General features: G+C 43.7%; 1 protein-coding gene across 1 annotated transcript in view; it reads left to right on the top strand.

Moving 5' to 3' along the window:
• The window catches only part of tenm3 (teneurin transmembrane protein 3), a 712,909-nt gene that overhangs the window by 258,276 nt on the left and 429,171 nt on the right, over positions 1-25,462 (top strand). Inside the window, exons 4-5 of the mRNA XM_052020035.1 lie at positions 105-405; positions 16,733-17,014. Coding sequence (XP_051875995.1) covers positions 177-405; positions 16,733-17,014 — 511 coding nt within the window. The 5' untranslated portion in view covers positions 105-176. The remainder of the gene's footprint in view (positions 1-104; positions 406-16,732; positions 17,015-25,462) is intronic.

Below are 25,462 nucleotides of genomic sequence, written 5' to 3' on the forward strand. Positions count from 1 at the left end.
AAGCTAATCAGTCTGTTACAAGGAAACAAGCCGTTAGTTCTCTCATACGTGTCATTGGATATATATTTAAGTGATTGTTTTTTTCTTTGTTCTGTCTTGTCCAGGTCTTCCTGAATTGAGCATTGAGACAAGATTCGAGTGAAACAGTGGAAGGCTGGACACATAATGCCTGAAGTATGGATGTGAAAGAACGTAGGCCTTACTGCTCCCTCACAAAAAACAGACGCGATAAAGAGAGGCGCTACACAAGTTCATCAGTAGACAAAGACGACTGCCGGGTTCCGACACAGAAATCCTACAGTTCCAGTGAGACTCTTAAAGCCTATGATCACGATACCAGGCTCCTGTATGGAAACAGGGTCAAAGACTTGGTTCACAGGGAGGCTGATGAGTACACAAGACCAGGTAAGGAGAAGACTTTGCTTGATATTCCTTAACTGTTAATAGCTGTGTGCATTGGTAGTCTAGTGGTTGTGGTACTGCCCTGGGAACCCATAGATCATGCACTAAATCCCAATATGGCCATCTGGCTAATTGTATTAAATTAAAGGAGTAAATGTATTGGAGCACCAGAAAACAGAAACAAGAAGTCTGTCATTAAAAACCTGACTCGTTCAGTAAGTCTTCAGAGAGGGAAACTTGTTGCTACTACTAGTGCAGCCTGCATGTTATCTCAAAGCGTGCAAACTATGGTTGCCTTTTAATATGTTCAAGGTAGTGTGATGGGCAATAATAGAGGCATGTGAGTGTGTGGATCGTTTATAAGGTGACCCTGGTTCTCTTGCCTTCCTCAAAGTATCAGATTCACTTTGCAAATGACACTGCCGCTCCTTGTAGCCACAGTGGACCTCCCCTTTTAGGAGTTCAGCCTCACCACTCACTGTGTCGGACCCTCTGCTTCTGTGCAGCAATTGAAGAATACCACCAGTTTTATCTGCTGCTGCAAAATGAGTGGGCGCATAATAACAGCAGGCTAACTGCTCGTGCCTGTTTTCAGAGGTTAGCCATTTTAACTCTCAACAGTCCTTCGAGGTTTCTTGTAGCTTTAGGACAGTAAGTGGGACGAGTTTCCCAATTCCAGGACTGCTCAGGAGTGAAAAATCTGAACAAATTCATTCTCCATTTCAAGATATAGAATTCCAACTTTTCCTATATGTCAATGACCAGAATCTATGTAAAAGTGCTATCATCAAATCCTTCCTCAGTCAATAACTGCACATGACCATCACACGCCATTCATAATGACTGTAGGGTAAGTCCTTGATATCAGCTCGATCAGGGTTGAGATACCATAGTAAAATACTGCACAGACACTAATTTGTATATTTCTTTTCCAAAAGTATATTTTATTCAAAATATATATAGTAAATACCATCAGGGCATGTTATTTTCTTCATTCACTGTATCAGGCAATTTAAAGCATTCCCTTTCATCCTTAAATCTCCCACCAGTGAAAAGTTTGCGAGACTGCTACACAACTTTCCATACTCCTCAATGTCCAGTGACAGCAGGACCCTAGAGTGTGGTCTTTCTCCATAGAGCTTTTCCAGTGGCTGCACCAAGCTTCAGTGCGTCCCTCAGTACATATTCCTGCACCTTGGAATGTGTCAATCATCGACATTTCCTTGCGGACATCTCCTTGCACTGGAAGACCTGTGAGCTTCAAGCAGACCAAGCTGATGATCTTTCCGCAGCGATCAATATTTGTCCAGTATGTATATGATAGGACTCTGCTAATGGCCTTCTGCCCCTGGGCTTCAGAGGAGGAGGGAATCACCCACAGTATAGGAAATGGTTGACTAGCACTGGATTTGTATATCCTGGCTGATTACAGGGCCCAGAATAGTTGTCAAGAAGTGAACAAGAAAAGTGTTGATGCTGGAAGTTTGAAGTAAAACCAAAAAATCTGGAAATACTCAAGCAGAGAGAAACAAAGTTAATAATTCAGATAAATGACCTTTCGTTAGATCTGGGAAAAGTTAGAAAACAAACATGTTTTAAGTTGCAGAGAAGAGGGAGGGATGAATAGAACAAAGGGAATGTCTGTGATAGTGTGGATATCCAGAGAAACTGAATCACACAGGTGGTGTTGGAGCTGGAGGAGAGAGATGGTAAAGAGATTGCTGTAATAATCCAAAGTATATGTAGCCTGCCAAATATTTCCTGACTAAAGCTCAAACATGGAGACTGGACCCTCAGAAGAAGAGGCAGCTGCCAGCAGACATGGAACAGGAGCATGGAAAGTTGAGCTGTCTTCAAGAGGACTGGAAGTGTTGGGGGAGGGAAATGTTGCAATTATATTAAATGTGATAACTGTGCTGCTCTCCATTTTGCAGCCTGTACCAATAATGCCATTCACAATCCTATCTTCATTGCAACATGCTACGTATTAGTTCTTAAAAGGAATGAAAAACTTGCACTTGCAAAGCACCTTTCATAACATCAGGACACTCCTAAAACGTTTACACTCATCTAAACACATTTGCAGTGTAGTCACTGCTGCAATGTTGAAGACACAGAAACCAATTTACAGGCAGCGAATTCTAACCGGCTGAGATAACCATTGGATGGGACATTGGATAGAACTGCTATGGGATCACAGGTACTTAAATGTGCAGAAAAATAATATGGAGATAAATTCAAACTTTGAAACCAGGGAGGTCTGCAGTTCAAATAACCCATATACCTTTGAATGAATCCCACAGTGTTATTTGATGAATGATTTCCCATAAATGGCTGCTCTCCTTTGAATCAATTTTTAACCAGTACTCCGACTCCAGTAGATCAGTGATGCGATGTTTAGAAATGATTCAGCCCCAAGACTTGACTTGGTTTTCCTCCAACAGTACTGACATTTAACATTACAAGGAAAAAAATCTCATTACTCTGTGGAGTTCCACATAATAAGCTGTGCTTATCAGTTGCACTCTTCACGCATGCTCCCAGACTCAAGTCAGTGCCATTACCAAGACCATGTACTTCCACTTTTAATAACCTTGCAGCCTCTGGTACCCTCATCCATGCCTTTGTCACCTCTAAACCTGCCTATTCCAAAGCATTCCATCCCACTCTCCATTGTTTTACTCTCCATGAATTTAAGACCTTCCAAAACTTGCTGCCTCCATATTTAGCTTGGAGTAAGTGTCATTCAACTATAACGTCTGTGGTTGCTGACCTATATTTGGCTCCTGATTAAGAAATACAGTAAATCAACCTAAAATTATCACAGCCACTTCAAGAACATACAACATCTGAGGCTTGAAAAGAGGCCTTCCTGTCGGACAGTCTGAACAGGTCTCAGGAGATATGCGCTTAGAACACTGTTTTCATAAGGAAATTGGCCCTTCAGCTCACCAGCACCATACTGACCATCAGGCATTCATTTACACCAATCCTACTGTCATCCACTTTCTTCTCCCCACGTCCCCATCTACTCCAACTGGGCAATTTACAGTGACCATTTAACCTACTAATCCATGTCTTAGAGTTATACAGCATGGAAACAGGCTTAGTATCAACTCATCCATGTCGACTAAGTTGTCTATCTGAGCTAGTCCCACGTGCCTATGTTTGGACCATATCTTTCTGAACCTTTCCTATTCTTGTACCTGTCTAAATGTCTTTTAAACGTTGTAATTGTACCCACCTCTAGAGCTTCCTCTGGCAGCTCATCGTAGCGGTTAGCATAACGCTATTACAGCACCAGCAGCCCGGGTTCAATTTCAGCCACTATCTGTAAGGAGTTTGTACATTCTCCCTGTGTCTGCATGGGTTTCCTCCGGGTGCACCGGTTTCCTCCCACATTCCAAAGACGTACGGGTTAGGAAGTTGTGTGCATGCTTTGTTGGCGCCGGAAACGTGGCGACACTTGTGGGCTGCCCCCCAGAACACGCTACGCAAAAGATGTATTTCACTGTGTGTTCTGATGTACATGTGACTAATAAAGATATCTTATCTTATCTTGCCGCCCTCTATGTGAAAAAGTTGCCCCTCAGGTCCCTTTTAAGTCTTTCACCTCTCACCTTAAATCTATGCCCCCTAGTTTTAGCTTCCCTACGCTGGGAAAAATACTGTGACCATTCATCTTATTTATGCCTCTCATGATTTTATATACCTCTATAAAATCACTCCTCAGCCTTTTATGCTCCAGGGTAAAAAGTCCCAGATGATCCAGCGTCTCCTCAGAACTCAAGACCTCCAATCTGGCAATATGAAACTTTTCTGCACCCTTTCCAGCTTAATGACTTCCTTCCTATCACTGGGCAAACAATGCTCCCAGGTATGGTCTCACCAGTGATTTGTACAGTTGGAACATGATGTCCCAACTCCTGTACTCAGTGCCCTGACCAATGACGGCAAGCATGTCTCCAAGCATGGCTGCGCAGGTTGATAGGGTAGTAAAGAAGGCGAATGGCATACTTGCCTTTAGTAGTTCAGGCATTTAGTTCAAGAAAGTTATGTTGCGGCTTTATAAAACTTTAGTTAGGCCGCATCTGGAGTATTGCATTCAATTCTGGTTGCCTCATCTGGAGGCTGTGGAGAGGGTGCAGAAGAGGTTTACCAGGATGCTGCCTGGATTAGAGAGCACATGCTATGAGGAGAAGTGAGACAATCTTGGGTTGTTTTCTCTGAAGCAGTGGAGGCTGAGGGAAGACCCGATTGAAGGTTATATGATTATGAGAGGCATAGATAGAGTAGACCGCCGGCATCTTTTTCCCAGGGTCGAAATGTCTAATACCGGAGGGCATGCATTTAAGGTGAGAGGGGGTAAGTTCAAAGGAGATGTGTGGGGCAAGTTTTTTACACAGAGAGTGGTCGATGCCTGGAATGTGCTGCCAAGGGTTGCAGTAGAGGCAAATATGATAGAGGCATCTAAGAGGCTATTAGGTATGCACATGGATGTGCAGAGAATGGAGGGATATGGACGTTGTGTAGGCAGAAGGGATTAGTTTAATTAGGCACTTAATTACTAGTTTAATTAGTTTGGCACAACATTATGGGCCAAAGGGCCTGTTCCTGTCTGTGCTGTTCAATGTCTTTTGGATTTTGGAGGAAACTGGAGCACCTGGGGAAAATCCATGCAGTCAGAGGGAGAATGTGCAAACTCAACGCAGACAGCATCAGAATTTAAGATGGAACTGGGCTAACTGGAGCTGTGAGGCACTGTGCCACTGGTTATAGTTCGGGTGGCTCTTAATCACTAACAAAGCACTACCACAGACATCCAATGCTCTTTTTACTTCAACCAATTTCTTATCTAAATCCCAGCTTTTACTCTGCTTTAACCTTTAAGAGTAGCCTTTCATGCAGTAAATGGTGGTAGGGTGGTTAAGGAACACATTAAGATGAAATCTCAGTGAAATGAAATGTCAGCTATTAATAAGGTACCTTTCAGCTTGAAGACAAGAGAATTCAAAGGCAATTAGTGTGTCAGTGTTCCTAAAACCATAAAATTTATATCTCTTGAAACCAAAAGGTTTCACACAAATATTAACTGACATTTTACTAATTCTGGTCTCCGAAGACTTCAAATACTAAAATATATAAAACACATCATGAAATCAATGAAGTCTGCATTTTATTAAATAAATAAAAAGACATGGGCTTACCATTGCCCTCTTGTCCACTGTCAAGATCTGCCAAGGACCTGTTGTCTTGCATCAAGAGCAGTAGCAGGGTGGGCACAGGGAGACAACCCACGTCATTAAAGAAGGGCAGAAGTCTTTGAGGCAGAAATGCAACCTATGCTGTTCAAGCTAATTGTGAAGGAGTACTGTGTGCACATGGAACTCTCATTTCCAAACTCGTTTCTTGGAGTTGAATTCCAAAAAATGGAGTGTAACGTATGGTGTTTCTGAAGCATGATTTGTCTGGCATGGTTGTGTAGCGGTTAGCGTTACGCTCTTACAGCGCCAGCGACTCAGGTTCAATTCAGGCCACTGTCTGTAAGGAGTTGGTACGTTCTCCGTGTGTCTGTGTGGGTTTCCTCTGGGTACTCTGGTTCCCTCCCACATTCCAAAAAGACGTACCAGTTAGAAAGTTGCGGGCATGCTGTGTCGGCACCGGAAGTGTGGCAACACTTGCGGGCTGCCCCCAGAACACTCTACGCAAAGAAGATGCATCTTGCTCTGTGTTTCGACGTACACATGACTAATAAAGATATCTTATCTGTACTGGCCCCTGGGTCAATGTGGCCTGCCGGTACTGGCTCCTGCACCTGTACTGACCCCTGGGTTAGTCTGTCTGCCTGTATTGGCTCCTGGGTCAGCGTGATTGGACTGTACTGATCCCTGTGTCAGTATGGTCTGCCTGTTCTGAGTCCTGAGTTACTAGAGTCTGCCTGTATTGTCCCTGGGTTGGTATAATTTTAAGAGAACAAAAACGCAGATGGAGGTGCATTTCTCGCTTGGGCTTGAAGGAAGTACATCACATGTTGTTGGAAACTGAAACTGGACAAGCGAGGTATGTGGCACAGCATCTGCAAATGTCCAGGTTCTACTGAACTCTCTCATCTCAATGGTGCTGTGTTATTAATGCTACAGCTCAACTCATGAAACACATCTTGACCTAGCTCAACAGTGAGTCAGGCTTACACCTCTCTTCATTTTTATTTCCATTGCAATCAATGATATCATTAATTATCTCCGGTGGCTGATTTGCTGCTTCTTCTTGCTTAACATTTATAAATATAGTTTGAGGTTATAAGCCACTGTGTGATCTTTATAGAGCGGGAACTTATATCAATGATAACACCATCCAATTTGTTTCAAGGGCAGGATGTGAGATGTGATCTATTGTTTGATTGGGGTGACCACACGCTCAGCAAAGGAAGGTTTGATTTGCCGCTTACGTATTGTAGCCCCCAAACCCTATGTCCCATTCATATCTTGTGTCCTATGAGACGGGTGAAACCCAGAGATCCTTGTCATTGGGTCTTATGAAAGTAGTTTCAGGCAGTGTTTGCAGTCCCAGTTTTATTCCATTTGTTAAAAAAACACAGGTGCTAGAAATCTGAAATAAAAGCAGAAAATGCTGGAAACCTGAAATATCGACAATTCCTTTTCCTGCCACAGATGCTGCTCGACCCGCTGAGTTCCTCCAGCAGATAGTTTGTTGCTCCAGACTCCAGCATCTGCAGTCTCGTGTGCCTCCAAGTGCTGGAAAAACTCATCAGGTCAGGCAGCATCTGTGGAAAGAGTGTCTCTTTAGACACTGAAAGAGAGGAGGAGAGAGGAAGATGTATCTGATGGTAGAGTCTCGCTGAGGGTGATGGAAATTGCTGGGGATGACCTGCTGAATGTGGAATGGGCAATAAGGATAAGGGAACAGTTGGTGAGTCTGCACATTGTCCAGACAATATGTTGAAAATGGGTGAGAAGGATGAGTGTGGCTGAAGTTAGGAAAGTTGAGTTAAGTGTTGACATCAAATGAATTTAAAGATAAATTTGGTATAAAAGTCAGAATTATGTTGCTTGACTGATACCCAGAGTATCTGAGTTCAAACCACTAGTTTAAGAAGTTGAATTTTGCTTTGAAAGGCTAGAATTAAAAAAAAAGTTGTCACCAAACTGTCAATGAAACTGCCAAACTGTTGTGAAATCCTAACTAGTTCACTGATGACCTTTGAGGAAGGAAGTTTGCATTCCTTCAATCTTTTATGTTACTCCAATTCTACACCAATGTGGTTGAATCTTAACTGCTCTGTGAATTGGCCTCAAAAGGCATTCACTCATATCAAATCATTACAAGGGACATTAAGGCAGCAGCAAGGATGTGCAGTAAATGCAGCCTTACTGGCAACACTTTTGCAGCTTGAGAGTGAATAATGGGTGAGTCTTGGTGCAGAGTGTTTCCAGTCACTGTTAGGAGAGGCCTTTGTTCCATGAGATTATGTTTCTCAGGCTATTCTAGCAAGCCCAGTAAACCAACCCAGGATTGATACCCGAGGCTGTCTTGCAGCATGTGTGCTGATATTCTGGTTTCTGCATACATACCCGAAACGTCAACAATTTCTATGCCCCCCAACAGATGCTGCTTGACCCGTTGAGTTCCTCCAGCAGGTTATTTGTTGCTTCAGATTCCACCATCTGCAGTCTCTTGTGTCTCCATATGCACACACAGTACTTGAAACAGGCAGAGTGATTGCTTCTTTACAAAAGAAAAGCTTTAAACGGGAGACTTTACGGGAGAGATATCCCATTGAGGCTGCAAAAGCATAGCAAAAACCCACTCACAGCTCACTCTTAAATAGCCCATAATAAAGACAGTGACCCCCGATTTTAAAGGGGCAAGGCTGGTGTGTGTGGTGATATGGCCGAGCAGGGCAAAATTAACGTAATGGTTCCAAGAATCTTGCTCGAACCAGGCCAGATCCACTGACTGGCCAGACAAGAGGAACAGGAGCTGTGCCAGAAGGCCAGGGGTCCAGTGACAGCCACTAGCCCTGGCTGTTAGTGGCAGGTGTTGATGTTGGGGACTCATGGCTATGCATGACAGTGGGAAGAGTGGGGAGTTTCCTCCACAAGGACTGTGTGATTCAAAGGCAAAGCTGATGCTGTTTCAGATTTAATGGGATGCAAGTCTGTCGAAGTGTTACACTGCCCAAAAGGTAGAGTCTGCTCAGATTGCACTAGAAGTCTTACTTCCTACAGTGAGCAGGGACTGCATGTTCTTACAATGTGGATTATTTTTCTTTGAGTTGGGGGGACCAGATGGATTTCCTGGAGGTATTTTGCACAGTCTCCCAGGAGATTTTGTGTATGAAGTTGCCCCCTCACCAACCTTTGCCCAACTTCACAAAGCTTCAGGGCATGGTAAAACAGGCAGCTCTAACAAGAATGAATGCTCAATGCTGCCATTGATTTGACTGTTGGTTTTAAAGATTTTCCAATTCCCTTTTACAAGTGTGTAACCGAGCAGGCAATTTGTACTTCTCGCTGTCAGCCCCTTAACCCTTTGAGGCCCACAAGAACGCTTTGGAATCAAAATCAAAATAATATTGCCTTTCAGCCTGGTCACAGGAGCCAGCAGATGGATTTTCTGTCTCATTCAGTTCTTGCAACCTGTCACAACAGTGGAATGGTTTGGGCAAGGATTTCCAGTACAGACTTACACTGTGTTTGATGCAGAAGCAGCAGCTGCATTATTGTCACCATCACTGATACCAGCCTTTAATTCTACTTTTATACAATTACCAGAATTCAAATTCCCCAGCTGGCAGTGTGGGACTTGAACATGTCTCTAGCATGTCCATCCGGGCTAAACCATATCACTTCAGTGCAGAATCTAAGCTGGTATTCCAGTCAAGCGATGAGGAAGAGTGTAGGCTGTCAGAAGTGCCATCTTTCTAGATGAAGTTTTAAACCATGGCCTTATCTAACCTTTTGAGTAAAAGTAAAATATCCCATTGGATTATTTCAAGGAGTCTCTATGGTATCCTAAAAGACATTTATCTCTCAGTCAACATCACCAAAACAAATTACTGGATCTTTGAGCTTATTTCTGTCCAAGAGATCTTTTTGGGTGAAAATTAGATTAAATACTTCCAATGTGTGATTTAAGTCTTCTTCTATGTTCCAGGGGGCTATCCATATGGCACCTTTTACAACCTCAGGAGATCCCTGATCACTTTACGGCCATGAAGTACAGTTAGAGTTGTAATGCTGGAAACATTTAATCTAATTTTAACCTAGTTTTCTTCTCCTTTTATTGACCTCTTCCATCCCCCCCACCCTCCCACCTGGTTTCATCTGCCCATCATCCCTTCCGCATTTAACAGCCTCTATCCCGCCCAGCCCCCTTCAACCCACCCCCCCCCGTTTCATACTGCTATATATTAGCAATCGTTCTCTTCCCTCTCAGTCCTGACGCAAGGTCTCGACCCTAAACATCGGCTTACACCTCTTGCCTCCGTACTTGCTGCTTGGCCTACTGAGCTCTTCCAGTGTTCTGTTTTTTATTCCAGACAGGGCATTAGTTTACCATTTCATCCAGAAAAGTGGCACTTCTGACAACCCACCATATCCTCAGCGGTAGATCAGAGTCCCAGCTAGTTTAGTTGTAAGGAGACACAAGAGACTGCAGATGCTGGAAGTCTGGGGCAACACACAAAAAGCTGGAGAAACTCAGACGGTCAGGAGGGAAATGGACAGTCAACATTTCCTCCATAGATGCTGCCTGCCCTGCTGAGTTCCTCCAGCGTTTTGTGTGTTGCTCAAATTCAGTTGTAAAACTGGGTAAGCAGTCCAGTGGCCCAGATGGATGATTTGGTGACAACGGTTTAAATCCCACCTTGCAGGCCACTGAAGGACAATTGTTGATGGGTGATAAGTGCCAATCCTGCCAGCAATGCCCACATCCCTTTGAAAATGTTAAGTTAAATGTCTCAAGTGTGACCTTCCACTAAAGGCGATAGTTACTGTTCACACTTACACTGGAGGGTGTCATGAACTAGGGATCAGGAAAATTTCCTCTCTGCAGCCCAAAAGCACCAAGACAAACAGCATTATCCAGGTGACTGGCCTGGATAAGACCAGGTAGAAGTATGATTTAGCCCTGGGACATTTTACAGTGACTTCCTTTTGAAGTTAGCGAAACAAAGATGAAGGGTCCTGACCCGAAACGTTGACTGCCTGCTTTTCTCCACAGATGCTGCCTGGCCTGCTGAGTTGCTCTGGCATCATATTGTTTCTCATCCTTTTTAAGTTGTCAGAAAATCAATTTCTATTGATGTGTTGGCTTTGAAAGTTAAGAAGTTTTAGAAAGTTTAATTGCTGGGCTAGTTGGTCTTGGTTACAGCCTTAAACTGGGTTGGGACAATGACGACCTGAATTAACATTGGTGCTTCTGAGACTGAAGAAAGGAGCAAAAGTTGTGTTTGTGGTTCATAACCTCAGGACATCCCATAAGACCATAATATATATGAACAAAATTAGGCCATTCGACCCATCAAGTCTGCTCCGCCATTCAATGATGGCTGATTTTTTTTTCAACTCCATTCTCCCCGTAACCCTTACCTCCTTACCAATCAAGAACCTATCAATCTCTGCCTTAAATACTCCCAATGACTTGGCCTTCACTGCCCACTGTGGCAATGAATTCCACGGATTCACCACCCTCTGGCTGAAGAAATTCCTCCTCATCTCAGCTTTAAAGGGATGTCTCTTTACTCTGAGGCTGTGCCCAAAATGCTTTGCAGCCAATGAAACATAACCAGTATTGTAATGAAGGAAAGATGGCACACATCAAGCTTCCAGAAAAGGCAAGGAAATTCATCTCTGATGAGTGAGCTGTAAGTGCAAGTTTAGAATGTTTGACAGTAATCAAGCTGTACTTCGGTTTATTGCTCAGTCCCTCTCCCTGCACCCTCAATTATCCCTCTAATGCTTGCTTTTTAAGGTTCATATTTGTATTCCCACCATGTGTGTGAGCTACCCAGCTGATGACCAATGAGAGAAAGCAGCAATGGGTCAATATTTACTTATATTCCACTGTTAATGTACTAAAACATAGTACAAACAGTATATTGTCTCAAGGTGCTTCACAGGAGCTGTATCAGTAAAAGCTAACACCAGGCCTCATAAGGCAGTATTAGGACAGGTGGCTAAAAGATAAGCAGTCCGCTTGAGAAAAGAGTGACAGAGAGGATTAGGGAGGGAGTTCCAGAAGTTGGGACAGAGGTGGTTGAAAGCAGGGCCACAAAAGTCAAAACAATTAAAACGAAGGATCAACAATTCGGGAGGGAAGAGCTGAGAAAAAAACGGATACAAGTATTTTTCGATGAAAAGATATTTCAAAGTCTTAAAGGTTTATAAACTAAACTAGAGACAATAGCAATTTAACATTACAACTGTTGCTGAACTGCAGCAAATCCCCAGGAAAAATAACATCCAAGTTAAAAGTCCCCACTGAGCTGGGCAGTGTCATTGTTGGAAGTGTGACATTGCACTGGAGACTGATATTTGAGTGTTTTCTATTTGTTTCACTTCATTAGGTCTCCCAAGCAATCAGTTAAGGTATTCCTGTTCTGGAAATCTGTGACAGCTGATGTTTGATTTGCTGTTAATTATAGCAGTTGATTTTCATAATTTATGAGACTCACTGTCAGACCCCCATTTAGCATTCAAGCTCCAGATAGTGCTAAGTGGTGTAGGGTGATATGACCAGGGCAATGAACCAATTAACAGGCAGAGTTAACGTTAAGTCAGCCAAGTTCCTGCTGGAATGAGATTCAGTGGAGGGTTGATTTTTGTGTGGGAATGAGAGAATGATGTAGTTTAAGCTATTTCCAACACTGCCATCCATCTCCTTCTCTGTCTCTGTGCTCATAATGCTGCCTGTTGTGGAACATCACTAAAATCTAAATCTAAAAACTCACTTCCAAGAAAGCCAGGGACTGAAATAGATTTTTGATTCATCAGGTTAAGAATTAGAATTATCTCTCACTCTTAATTGAATGTTGAGACCAGACCAGTGAGCTCAGGAATTTTTAGCATCAGGTGCATGCGCCAGGGATTTGTACAGCCATTGTCAAGGAATAGGGAACAGGATCCCCAGGGGTTGGCACGTGTACCAGGGGTTCAGGCACATTTGGCTGTGGCTTTGGCCACACACCTTCAGAAGCATCCTATCAGGGAATTCAGCACTCTATAATGCACTGTCAGAGACCCCCAGGCACATACAGTCAGAGACGTCCAGCACACTCTGTCAGAGCCAGATTCACATCACAAGAGACACGGAATGACTGACCTGTTCTTCCCCTGAAGATCACAAAGGGCTAATGGATACATCCTGTCTGTAAAAAGAAAGAAACTAAGCCTAGAGAAAGAAGAAATGCTCCCTAAGAAGTAAGTTTTCAACTAAAGTAAAAGAAACTGAATATTCAGATAGGTAGATTATTAAAATTAAGCAAAGAAAGTTGATGATTAAGCAAAAGGCCCATGGAATCTCTTTGCTTTTATATTATGGACTTCAATGAGCAGAAAGTAGTACCAAGCTTGTTCAAAGCCTGTGGCACAGTTGAAGCACTGTGTGCCATTTTAGAGACTGCGTTGTGGGAAAGCAGTGAAGAAAGGATTTAGACTGGATGGTTCATGTGGAGCAGTGTATTTCAGAATAATCTCCCATATCACATGGCAACTTAAATGCAAAAGGAATTCAAGGAGAAAACAACAAACAATCTGCTGGAGGAACTCAGCGGGTCGAGATGCATCTGTGGGAGGAAAGAAACTGTCGATGTTTCGGGTCGAAATGCTGCATATGCAGCCGAACTGTCGATAATTCCTTTCCTCACACAGATGTTGCTCGACCTGCTGAGTTCCTGCAGCAGATTGTTTGTTGTTCCAGATTCCAGGATATGCAGTCTCTTGTGTCTGGATTCAGGAGGAACCTCTATAAATTAAATTAAATTTTTAAATTTTATTTACAGCATGGTAACAGGCCCTTTCGGCCCAACGAGTCCGCGCCGTCCATTTTAAACCCCCAAATTAACCTACCCGTACGTCTTTCGAATGTGGGAGGAAACCGGAGCACCCGGAGGAAACCCCCTCAGACACGGGAGAACGTACAAGCTCCTTACAGACAGCAACGGGAATCGAACCCCGATCGCTGGCGCTGTAATAGCATCGCGCTAACCGCTACGCTACCGTGCCGCCTTCCTACCCATAGATTGGTAGGAATGTGACAGTGGAATTCACTGCGATGGAGGCTGATTGCTCAGATGATTTAGAAACAATGAAAGGAACATTTGCATTTATACAGCACCTTTTGCTTCCCCAAAGGCAATGCACTTTTGCAGAGCAATCTCTTTTATAACATAGGAAACATAGCAGACAATTTTCACACAACCTTCTCCTACAAACTGCAATGCAATAATGACTAGGCAATCTATTTTGATGGCACTGATTGAGGGTTATGTATTGGCCAGGAGTCTTGGGTTAGCTCCCCTGCTATTTTTAAAAATAATGCCTCAAGATTTTATAGATTCACCCAAGACAGCAGACAGGCTGCTGTGATGACATCTTGCTTCGAGGAAAACTGGACAGATGCATGAAGGAGGAAGGAAAGAAAAGGAAAAAAGAATATGTTGTCAGAAATGAAATAGTTTAGCAGGATCGCATTGTCCATCAACCGGATTACAACATGCTTCTACTCTGTAAATATAATTCTGTGCCATTCATCAAGTTGCAGTAGAAATGGTCACCATTACAATCAAATGGAGGTCCAAGAAGAAGTGCTAAGACATAAATTTGTAATGAGGATGCATCTCTGTGCAGAACTCATTCAGGTAAACTGCATTGTAACTTCACCAGGGAATACAATGGATCAGTTAGAACCAAGTCAGTTTGATCTACATGTACAAATCTTAGACGTTTTGAAAAATTGGTGTATGTGGTTCTGAAAAATTGTTCTGCATGGTTCCCAAAGAGCCTGGTGTGACTCTATTGTGATTAATCAGCCAGAATGCTGTTGGGATTTTCAACACACCAGAGTGGATTAAAATTTTTCTTCTCTGTGGAAGGCACTTCTAGAAATGTTCCATTTCCTGTGATTTCCCCATAATATGACTGCCTTCAGCTATCTGCTACACAATCGGAATGAATCCTGTGCAGAAGTCCATCACCAAGACAAAAAACTCCAGTACCCCTGCCTTGTGCCACCTCTGCTGACTGCCCAGTGCACCTTCCCCCAAACCAGTGGCACTGAAAGGGCACTCAGCAACTCTGCAATGTTTACCAGTGCCCAAAAGGTTTGTCCTGTGAGTGCCTCAACCCAACTTCTATAGTCTGTTTCATTTTGTAATGAGTAATGAGTCCTAAAATGCTACACAGAGGAGTTATTGGATGCAATTTGACACTGAGCCAGAGAAGCAAGTATTAGGACAGGTGGTAAAAAACTTGATCAAGCTTAGAAACATGGAAAATAGGAGCAGAAGAAGGCCATTTGGCTCTTCGAGCTGGCTCTGCAATTCAGTATGATCATGGCTGATCACCCAGATTCAATACCCTTTTCCAGTTTTCTCTCCACATCCCTTTATATCTCTAATCCAAAGAACAGTATCTACTTTCTTCTTGAATATATTTTAATGATTTTAACTTAACTGCTTTCTGTAGGAGAAAATTCCACAGATTAACCACTTTTTGGGAGAAGAAATTTCTCCTCATCTCAGTCCTACTGGGCTTTATCCCTTATCCTGAGATGGGACTCCCTGGCCATCCAGAACATCCTTCCTGCATTTAATCTGTCCACTCCTGTTGGAACTTTCTTGGTTTCTATGAGAACACTTCTCTCTTCTAAAGTCTAGTGAAAATAAGTTGGTGCAATCTCTCTTCATGCACCAGCCCTGTCATCCCAGGGATCAGTCTGATGAACAATGTGGAAGGCTTTATTGAGCATCTTAAAGGAGGTGAGTAAGGCAAGTCAAGTCGAAATTATTGTCAAGTGCTCAAGTATGGTGAGGTACAGGTATAATGAAAAACTTGCTTGCAGCAGCATCACAGGCACATGGGTTCAGACAACACACAGAACACAAAGATACATAAATTATATATAAATTATACCAGACAGTAAAAAAACAACTGTGTAAAACAAGGCATTAGTGTAAAAAAACACAATCAGAGACAAATCCATGGTAGTGCAAGAGGTGGTCCGTATTGTTCTGTTGCTGAGGTAGGTTTAGGATTGTGCAAGTCGGTTTAAGAACCTGATGGTTGCAGGAAAGTTGTCTGAACCTGGTGGTGTGGGACTTCAGGCTTCTATACCTCCTGCCTGATGGTAGCAGCGAGAAGAGGGCAAGATCCAGATGGAGTCTTCCAGTGCTCAGGGCCTTGCAAGTGAAGATAGAGCCTCCAGTGGGAGAGTGATGAAAATGGAGACTGTTCAGAAGGCCAGAAATAGAAATAATGGTCACGACAGGGACCTTGTGCTATCGGACAAGAACTACTCTTTCGTAATTGGGCCTTCAATGACTACAGTGCCCGGGATCCTTCCATGCGTTGTTCAGCTATTGAACCAACTTGGCTAAAAGGCTGAAGCAGGCTGCAGGAGATGGATTAGAGGGAAAAATATATTTTAAAGAGGTGTGAAATTCTGAAAGAAGAACCAAAGCTATGTGCTCAGCACTGTAATGGTCTGGAACTCTATGAGAATGAGCACTCTTTAAAAGGCTGACAATAGGAAGGCCAGCGTCAGCCTTCTGCACTGCTCCTTTGTGACAGGTGTCATCACTCCTGCAGTCTGGTAAGCGTTGGACCATTGTTTTGGTGGTCAAGCTCAGAGGAGTTGAGACAAAGGCCAGCTATCGGTTTTCACACATTCCATGGCCTTCCAACTCTTCCTTCTTTGTCCCTCAGTGCTTTGTAAAACATTTTCCCAGCTCCCCAGTTCCTTCCATACCTGCCTGTTTGTTTTTGTTTGACACCTGAATGTTGGTGACAGGGGCTTGAGGTGATCAAGCAGGGCTGAGATGCTGGAATTCAGCAAACAAAAGAAAAGGACTTGACCACCTCACACCATCAGCTTAACAAGACTCCTCTCCTTGACACCTGAGTGAATCCCAAACCTGTGTGTGTGTGTGTGTGTGTATGTGTATGTGTGTGTGTGTGTGTGTGTGTGTGTGTGTGTGTGTGTGTGTGTGTGTGTGTGTGTGTGTACTTGCTTTTGCTTGTATTTTTAAAAATACGATTAAGAAGGGAATAAGGAACAAAGCTCATTTCCACTATTATTCCCACAACAGGGGCAAACTTCTCCCTGAGGGAACTGGGAATCTGTGAGCCCACCACTCGAAGGGGGCTGGCGTTCTGCTCGGAGATGGGGCTCCCCCACCGAGGGTACTCCGTGAACGCAGGCTCGGACGCTGACACGGAAAATGAAGGAGTGATGTCCCCGGAGCACGCCATGAGGCTGTGGGGCAGGGGAGTCAAATCCGGGCGCAGCTCCTGCCTGTCCAGTCGTTCCAACTCAGCGCTCACACTGACTGACACCGAGCATGAAAACAACAAGTCGGACAGTGAGAATGGTGAGTTCAGAGATTCCTTCGTCATCTTAACTTGCGAGTAAGTCTCTCTCAACCCCTACCCTATTCCTCCTACTCTCTTTCCCTCCCTTTATCACAATCTTTCTTCCTCCTCCCATCCTCTCCTCCCCCTCTCTCTTCCTCTCTTTCTATATCTCTCCCTCTCACTCTCTCTCCTCTCCCTCTTTCCCTCTTACTTTCTGAACCTTAACAGGAAAAAGTTCCTTTTCACATTTTTCATAGATGTTAAGCACGACATGAACAAAATCAATAGGTAGCATCAGATGAGCGGCATTATGCCAGGGGCTTCTATCGTGCTCTTGGATACATTTTGAGATGAAGCGTTGTCTAAACCATGATTAATTTGCCTTGTGAATTCTCTGATGATATTGCTGACAGTCTGGGCTGAGGAATCAGGAACAGTTGGGAGATTAATGAGCATTTGATGGGTTCAGCTTTAAAGAAGGGGAGAGGCGGGGGAGAAGAAAGAAAGATTTATATCTGCTGTGGCACCTATGTATTCTCAATAGAAATTGTCTGTGGACTTTCAACAAATCAAAGATGCCCTGGTATATTCTTTGTCAAGAAATCTTGGCAAAACTGCATAGATTCTTGTGAATGGGTAAGTGGCAAAGATGCCACTTAATAATAATACTTGGGAGAGGAGTGAGAGTGGGTGGCTAGATATCAGGGTACAAGTTCACTTTGGTTAAAAAGCAAAATTAAAGCAAGATGTTGAAAAACTGAACTTGTACCTAAAGCACTGAAAGTTCATTGTACAGGTCCGACTGGAGACCAGGTTGGACTCTGGAGATCATTTAGTTGGGCAAATGGTGTTACCCAAAGGGGTAAAAGCCTTGTGCCTTCACCCCTAAAGAAGCTTGAATGTTAGTGTGATACTGCAGGCTCGTCCGAAGTAGTTGCATGTGAGGCAATTGCACCAACGTGAGCAATCAGTTCGCTTGGCAGTCGAGGAGGCTTTTCTTTTTCTGATCTGCCACAACTTGTTACGATACAGCTTGGCATCTGGTTCGTTGGTTAAATGTGTTTGCGTCCTGGAAACAGAAAGCTTGAGCTTGCTAATGCAAGGGGTCCAGCTCAGCATCAGGACTTGAGCTGCAGGACTGAGTGGGCCACGGAAGGAGTCGACACATCAGCTGAAGCAGGGTGGGGGTTTACCTCAGGAACTATCCAAGACCAAACTGGTATTGGTATTGGTTTATTATTGTCACTTGTACCGAGGTACAGTGAAAAGCTTGTCTTACAAACCGATCGTACAGGTCAATTCATTACACAGTGCAGTTACATTGAGTTAGTACAGAGTGCATTGATGTAGTACAGGTAAAAAGCAATAACAGTACAGAGTAAAGTGTCACAGCTACAGAGAAAGTGCAGTGCAATAAGGTGCAAGGTCACAACAAGGTAGATCATGAGGTCAGAGTCCATCTCATTGTATAAGGGAACCATTCAATAGTCTTATCACAGTGGGGTAGAAGCTGTCCTTAAGTCTGGTGGTACATACCCTCAGGCTCCTGTATCTTCTACCTGATGGAAGAGGAGAGAAGAGAGAATGTTCCGGGTGGGTGGGGTCTTTGATTATGCTGGCTGCTTCACCAAGACGATGAGAAGTAAAGACAGAGTCCAAGGAGGGGAGGCTGGTGTCCGTGACGCTCTGGGCTGTGTCCACAACTCTCTGCAGCTTCTTGTGGTCTTGGGTAGAGCAGTTGCCATACCAAGCCATGATACATCCAGATAAGATGCTTTCTATGGTGCATCGGTAAAAGTTGGTAAGAGTCGAAGGGGACAAACCAAATTTCTTTAGCCTTCTGAGGAAGAAGAGGCACTGGTGAGCTTTCTTGGCCGTGGCATCTACATGATTTGACCAGGACAGGCTGGTGGTGATGTTCACTCCCAGGAACGTGAAGCTGTCAACCCTCTCGACCTCAGCACCATTGATGTAGACAGGTGCATGTACACCGTCCCCTTTCCTGAAGTCAATGACCAGCTCTTTAGTTTTGTTGACATTGAGGGAAAGGTTGTTGTCATGATACCATTCCACTAAGCTCTCTACCTCCTTCCTGTACTCCGACTCATCACCGTTTGAGATACAGCCCACAACGGTGGTATCATCTGCAAACTTGTAGATGGAGTTAGAGCAGAATCTGGCCACACAGTCATGAGTGTATAGGGAGTAGAGTAGAGGTCTGAGGACACAGCCTTGTGGGGCACCAGTGTTGAGAATAATTGTGCCGGAGGTATTGCTGCCTATCCTCACTGATTGCAGTCTGTTTGTTAGAAAGTCAAGGATCCAGTTACAGAGGGAGGTGTTGAGTCCTAGGTCTCGGAGTTTGGTGACAAGCTTGCTTGGAATTATTGTATTGAAGGCAGAGCTGTAGTCAATGAACAATAGTCTAACGTATGTGTCTTTACTGTCCAGATGCTCCAGAGCTGAGCATAGGGCCAGGGAGATGGCATCCGCTGTAGACCTGTTTCGCTGATAGGTGAATTGCAATGGGTCCAGGTTGTCTGGTAGGCTGAAGTTGATGTGTGCCATGACCAACCTCTCAAAGCACTTCATGATGGTGGATGTCAGAGCCACTGGTCGGTAGTCATTGAGGCATGTTACCTTGCTTTTCTTTGGTACCGGGATGATAATGGTCTTCTTAAAACAGGAGGGAACCTGAGATTGAAGCAGGGAGAGGTTGAATATGTCCGCAAATACTTCTGCCAGCCGATCAGCACAAGATCTGAGCACTCGGCCCGGGAGCCAGGTCCACTTCACTGAATCACTGAAGTTTATGGTACAGAATGCTTTTCACCCCATTGTGTTCATGCTGGCTGAGAATGGAGTTTGGGTCGAAGTCAAAGTTGAGTTTATTGTCATGTGCACAAGTACATGTATGCACAGGTGCAATGAAAAACTTACTTGCAGCAGCATCAGAAGTACATAGCATCATACAAGCAGCATTCGCAAGAAAATCATAAAGTAAACATAAATTATACTCAATTTTACAAGAAGGAACACAATTAAAACAATAAAAAAGTCCAATTTCGTGCAAAGTGATCAAAGTACTTATAGTGCTACTAAACTGTAGTGATTAGGGTTGTGCCAGTTGGTTCAAAAAGCAAATGGTTGAAGGGAAGCTGTTCTTGAGTCTGGTGGTGTGGGACCAAACTTCCCAGTGGTAGCTATGAGACGATGACATGGCCCGGATGGTGGGGATCTCTGATGATGAAAGTTGTCTTCTTGAGACAGTGCCTCTTATAGATACTACCAATGGTAGCGTGGGAAGTGCCCGTGATGTTTTGGGCAGAGTCCACTAATCTCTGCAGCTTCTTACATTACTGCGCATTTGAATTGCCATACCAGGTTAATCCCCCTTCCCAGCCTTGGTGCTGTAGGTGCTCATCCAGGTGCTTTGTGAAGCATGTCTCCACCCACCGAAGATCCATCCTCAAAGTCAAGTCAGGGTCAGAGCAACTCTGCTTATTAATAAGTGGAAGTAGAAAGATTTGATGTTGCTGGTCAGCATTGTCCAAGCTGACTGCACAGCAAAGCCCATACACTCTGTAGGCTCTGTGGTATAGGGAGGCCAGACCAGCACAAGGACACTGTGGGAACCCTGCCCAGCTAACATTGACAGGCTGGCTGGAATGCATCTCCCAACACGTGAGCAGTTTTACAAAACCAGCAATTGATCCCTCAACTTGTGAGGCACTACACTCAGTGCAGTAGTTAATCATTTGATTCAATCTCCTTGGCAGCTTGATAATACATGAAGAAGGTTAAACAGGGCTTGGTTGCTTGTCTTGTTAAAGCTGTACAAGTGCAGAGACTGCCGTCTTATCCCAGATGTGCTATTGAACGGCATACAGTCTCAAAAATGCTACAGCAGCAGCAGCAGCAGAAATCTCTTAAGACAGAGCAATAACAGTTCCAGGCTTCCTTACCTTCTTCCAATCCATAGAGTGAGCGTGGGACCAGTGTAGTTTTAACCCCTGGACGTACTCACAACTCAAGCTGGCCAGCAGCAGAAAATCATACAGTCTCAACCTGGGTCCAAGTTCCCCGGGAAGTCAAAGAGTCATACAGCACAGAAACAGGCCCTTAGGCCCTAGTGGTCCATGCCAACCAAGATGCCCATCCAAGCTAGTCCCATTTGCCCGCGTTTGGCCCATAACCTTCCAAACCTTTCCAATCCATGTACCTGTCCAACTGTCTTTTAAATGCTGTTATTGTACCTGCCTCAACCATTTCCTCTGGCAGCTTAGATCACATACATATGACCCTCTGTGTAAAAAAAGTTGCCCCTCAAATTCCTTTAAAATCTTTCCCCTCTCACCTTAAACCTATGCCCTCTCGTTCTTGATTCCCCAACCCTGGGAAAAGTACTGAGTGCATTCACCCTATTTATGCCCCTTTTAATGTTATACACCTCTATAAGATCACCTCTCAGTCTCCTACCTCTGTTCAAGCCTGTTCAACCTCTCCTTATAACTTAGTCCCTTGAGTCCTGGCAACATCCTTGTAAATCTTTTCTGCACTCTTTCCATTTTAGTAACATCTTTCCTCCAGCAGGGTGACCAAAACTGAACACAATACTTCAAGTGCGGCCTCACCAGCGTCTTGTACAACTGCACCGTGACCTCCCAACTTCTATACTCAGTGTCCTGACTGATGGCGGCCAGCATTGCCAAAAAGCTTCAACAGTTACCTCAAGAAAAACACAGGCTCTCTTAGTGGCTCATAGGAGAGCTAATTCCTGAAGGGCAAGGAAACTGAAGAACATCAAAAGAAATAATAACTGCTGTAAATCCTGACTGCTGGGGCTTACTGCAAGATTTTACTCTTTTCTGTTCTTGCTAAAGTTGTTCAAGGAATGATTTTTGTCCCTGCTCCCCACTTGTTCTTTACAGTTGTAATTTTTGACGGAAATTATACTGCAGTTCATTGGAAAAATACAAATCTGTATACATTTTCTAGTTCTCGGAATGAATGAGCTAATGCTGGGGCAGCAACAGGGAGCCATCACGAACTGTGGCTTGAATGTTGGTGGACATGGATAAGGGGTGTAGTAGGTCGGAGGGTTGATTGGGTCCAGGGAGTTGGTGGATGGGGCTGGTGGGTACTAAATCCAGAGAAGAGGGAGATTTCAGAGTCTGGAGGAGGCAGATAGTGGGGTGGGATCTTGAGCTGTCAGATCAGGGTGGTTGGGTCTGAGACTTGGATAATTGTGGGGTCAAGGCCTGGAACTCGAGTGATGGTTTGTTTGGGGGAAGCAGATCGGGCTGTTGGACATCAGCACTCTGGTGATCATGGGGTCAGGTCTCCATGAGTTATGGAGAGATCAGAATTTCCTGGTCAAGTCCAACAATGGGAACCCTCAAGACAGCTTTGTCCAAGTTGTCCTGAAGAGTTGCAGGGGGAATATGCACAATTTTTCAAAAGTACACCATTCCCTGTGACTCCTCAAGTTGAGAGAGGGAAACAAGAATGCAATTCTTTCATTCGCACTTAGTAATTGCGGATAATTATTTTTCCAAATGTGACAAACTCACCGAAACCTTGGTACTAGGGCCCTGAAGTGAAATTAGATCAAACCTCCCTTTCTTTAAGGTTTCTATCTTGTTGATCTGAGTACAGTTGTTCCTGAGATGGTCAAGGGAGGCATTTTCGCCCCTCTAGACTTGGAATGCTGCTGTGTTTACTTTCCATCAGTTCATTAAAGATTCACACCTGCACAGCATTAACAACAGTGCAAGGTTTGATACAAAAGGCCCCCAAGGTAAAGCGGTCCTGAGCTATAGGCACCTGCGGTACTGGGCAGTAGTTCAGTCAGCACCTTCAGGGAATAAGGGAATATTTTGTTGCACAGGAAGGAAATTTTGCTCTCCGAGGCCACATTCCATTTTACTGACAGGGAAGGCAGATAATTGTAAAACTGTAGATCAAAATGAATAAAAACCAGGCTGAAGTTAAACAACAGCTATTGTTCTTTGTTTCTGTTGAGTATGTGTTTAAATGTTGAATACTAATGACTTAATTGTGTGAGCTGGTGAGGGAGTTACTGGCCCTGACAGTCCGTGACAGGATGAGAGAGCTGGATTAATAACATACACAGTCGAAATGACAGAATCAATAAAGTACCCGAGATTAATGATGGGTCTCGAATGATATTAATTCAACTCTTTTACTCCATTGGACTCTGTAATTCTTGACTGTTCCTTTGATGTTGTTAATATTCATGTTAAGTAGAAACTTCAAAGAAAATCCACAACAGTAGATGGTGGGAGTGATGGTGACAGAATGAGGGTTCAGGAGCGCTGTTTGAAATCATTCAATGTGAAGCAGCATTACTAGGCTAGTAATCTGGAGGCATCGACTAATGATCTGGTGGCATACATTCAAATTTCAGGTGGTATCTGGGGCATTTAAGTTCAGTTAATTAAATAAAAAATGTATAATTATAAAGCTAGCATCAAAAAAGATGACTAAACCACTCAGATTATTGTAAAAATTCAATGAGTTTACTAATGTCGTCTGTATGTGACTCCATACTCATACCAATGTTGATTACCCTTTCTAAAGACCTGCTACCCTCTTAATTCAAGGGTGATTAGGAATGGGCATCAAGTGCTGGTGGTGCCAATATCTGTGCATGAGTAAATAAGACGTTTCTTCCCTTGGTTCCTTTATATGAAATGAGGGAGTTTTATTTGAAAGACCATTGATGGAGACATGTATTGCTTGTCATAAAATGAACCTGTCCTTTGGAGACTGGAGCCATCGATATTGGGAGCTCCCTCAGGGTGTTCAATTAAATGCGAAAGCTTGGAACACATTCCCTCCCACTTTTTTTGTACAGTGTTTAGAGTGACATCTCAGCCTTAATTAACAGTGGCTCACAAATTGAAAAAAACATGATGCAGAATAGTTGCAAATCGCCAATTTCCTTCTGATCGCTTTTATCTGAGATGAAAAGGATGGCTCTGACCTAGAATCAATTCTCCCTCTCACAAGCTATGACAAATTCTAAGCTACTTTACAGTGTGGCCATTAAAGAATGCAGTAGAAATTTGCTGATTATATTTGAATAAAGAGCTCCCAAAGTTGCTGAGTGGGTAAAGAAAGAATTTTCAACCTTCTTGCAGCTTCATACATTCCTAACAGAATTCCTACCAGTGAAGTATTTCACAAGTGTAGTCACTGTTTTGTTGGGATGGAGAGGAGATTCTGCAACCAATTTGCATTCAGCCTACAAAGTTAGATATGGGCTTCATTTTTAACATCCCTGTCACAGGGATGGAGCCTCAGGGTTGAGTACATATATCTGTCCATTAGTTATCATTACAATTTCCTGCCCATTCGTGCAACATTGGTATTATGTACAGATGGCTCGACCACAGCTAGAGCGATAGTGTTGTACAGCATAGAAACAGGCCCTTCAGCCCATCACATCTATGCCAACCATCATGCCTGTCTACACCAATCCTGCTTGCCTGCATTAATTCCATATCCCTCTATGGCTTGTTCATTCATGCCTCTTAAACGTTGTTACTGTTCTTGCCTCCAGCACCTTCTCCGGCAGCTTATTCCAGGCACCAGCTACTCTGAGTGAAAAGTTTACTCCTTAGATCCCCTTCCAACCTCTTTCCTCTCACCTTAAACCTATGCCCTCTAGTTATAGACACCCCTACCATGGGAAACAGACTCTGACTATCTACCCTATCTAGGCCTCTCATAATTTTTATCAGTGCTGTACACATTTTCATTAAGCACATTACATGAAGCATGTGACTGCAATAGAGAGGGATGTTGCCAAGGATGGAGAGGTTCAGCTGTGGGGAAAGATTGGCCTTCGAGGAAGAGAGGCCAAGGTGTATTAAAATTAGTGTCAAAAAGAGGGATATACTTCCCTTAGAAGGGAGCTCGATATAGGGAGGCAGTGGATCAGCTATGATTGTATTGAATGGTAGAGCAGGCTTGAAAGGCCAAATGGCCTCCCCATGCTCTCATTTTTCCACATTGTTTGCTTCTACGAAGCTACAGGGAATAGATTTAGGACCTTCACTTGAAGGATTAGAGGGTAGTTGAGGAAAAAATGTTTTCGCCTGAAGAATGGTGAGGGTCAGAATTCACTATTATTCCTATTTTCAGTTTCTGTGATGGGGGAGTCGGAAACCCATGTCACATTTAGGATGTGCCCAGATGAGTGGCTGAAGAGCTGAAACCTACAAGGCCACGGATTGAGAGATGGAGAGTGGAATTCGACCCTGTGGCCAACATGGAAGCAAGGGACTGAATGGGTTCATTCTGTGCTGTACATTTTTATGATTCTGTATTTCAAAGAAGTCAGTGAATCAAAAGCAGACTAGAACATGCTGAAAACAGGGACTCTGATTAAGTGAGAAAGGCACACCAAGATTGTGAGCTGGGAAATCAAACAGCAG

Source organism: Pristis pectinata, chromosome 7 (assembly GCF_009764475.1).
Source record: "Pristis pectinata isolate sPriPec2 chromosome 7, sPriPec2.1.pri, whole genome shotgun sequence".
NCBI classification, from domain to species: domain Eukaryota; kingdom Metazoa; phylum Chordata; class Chondrichthyes; order Rhinopristiformes; family Pristidae; genus Pristis; species Pristis pectinata.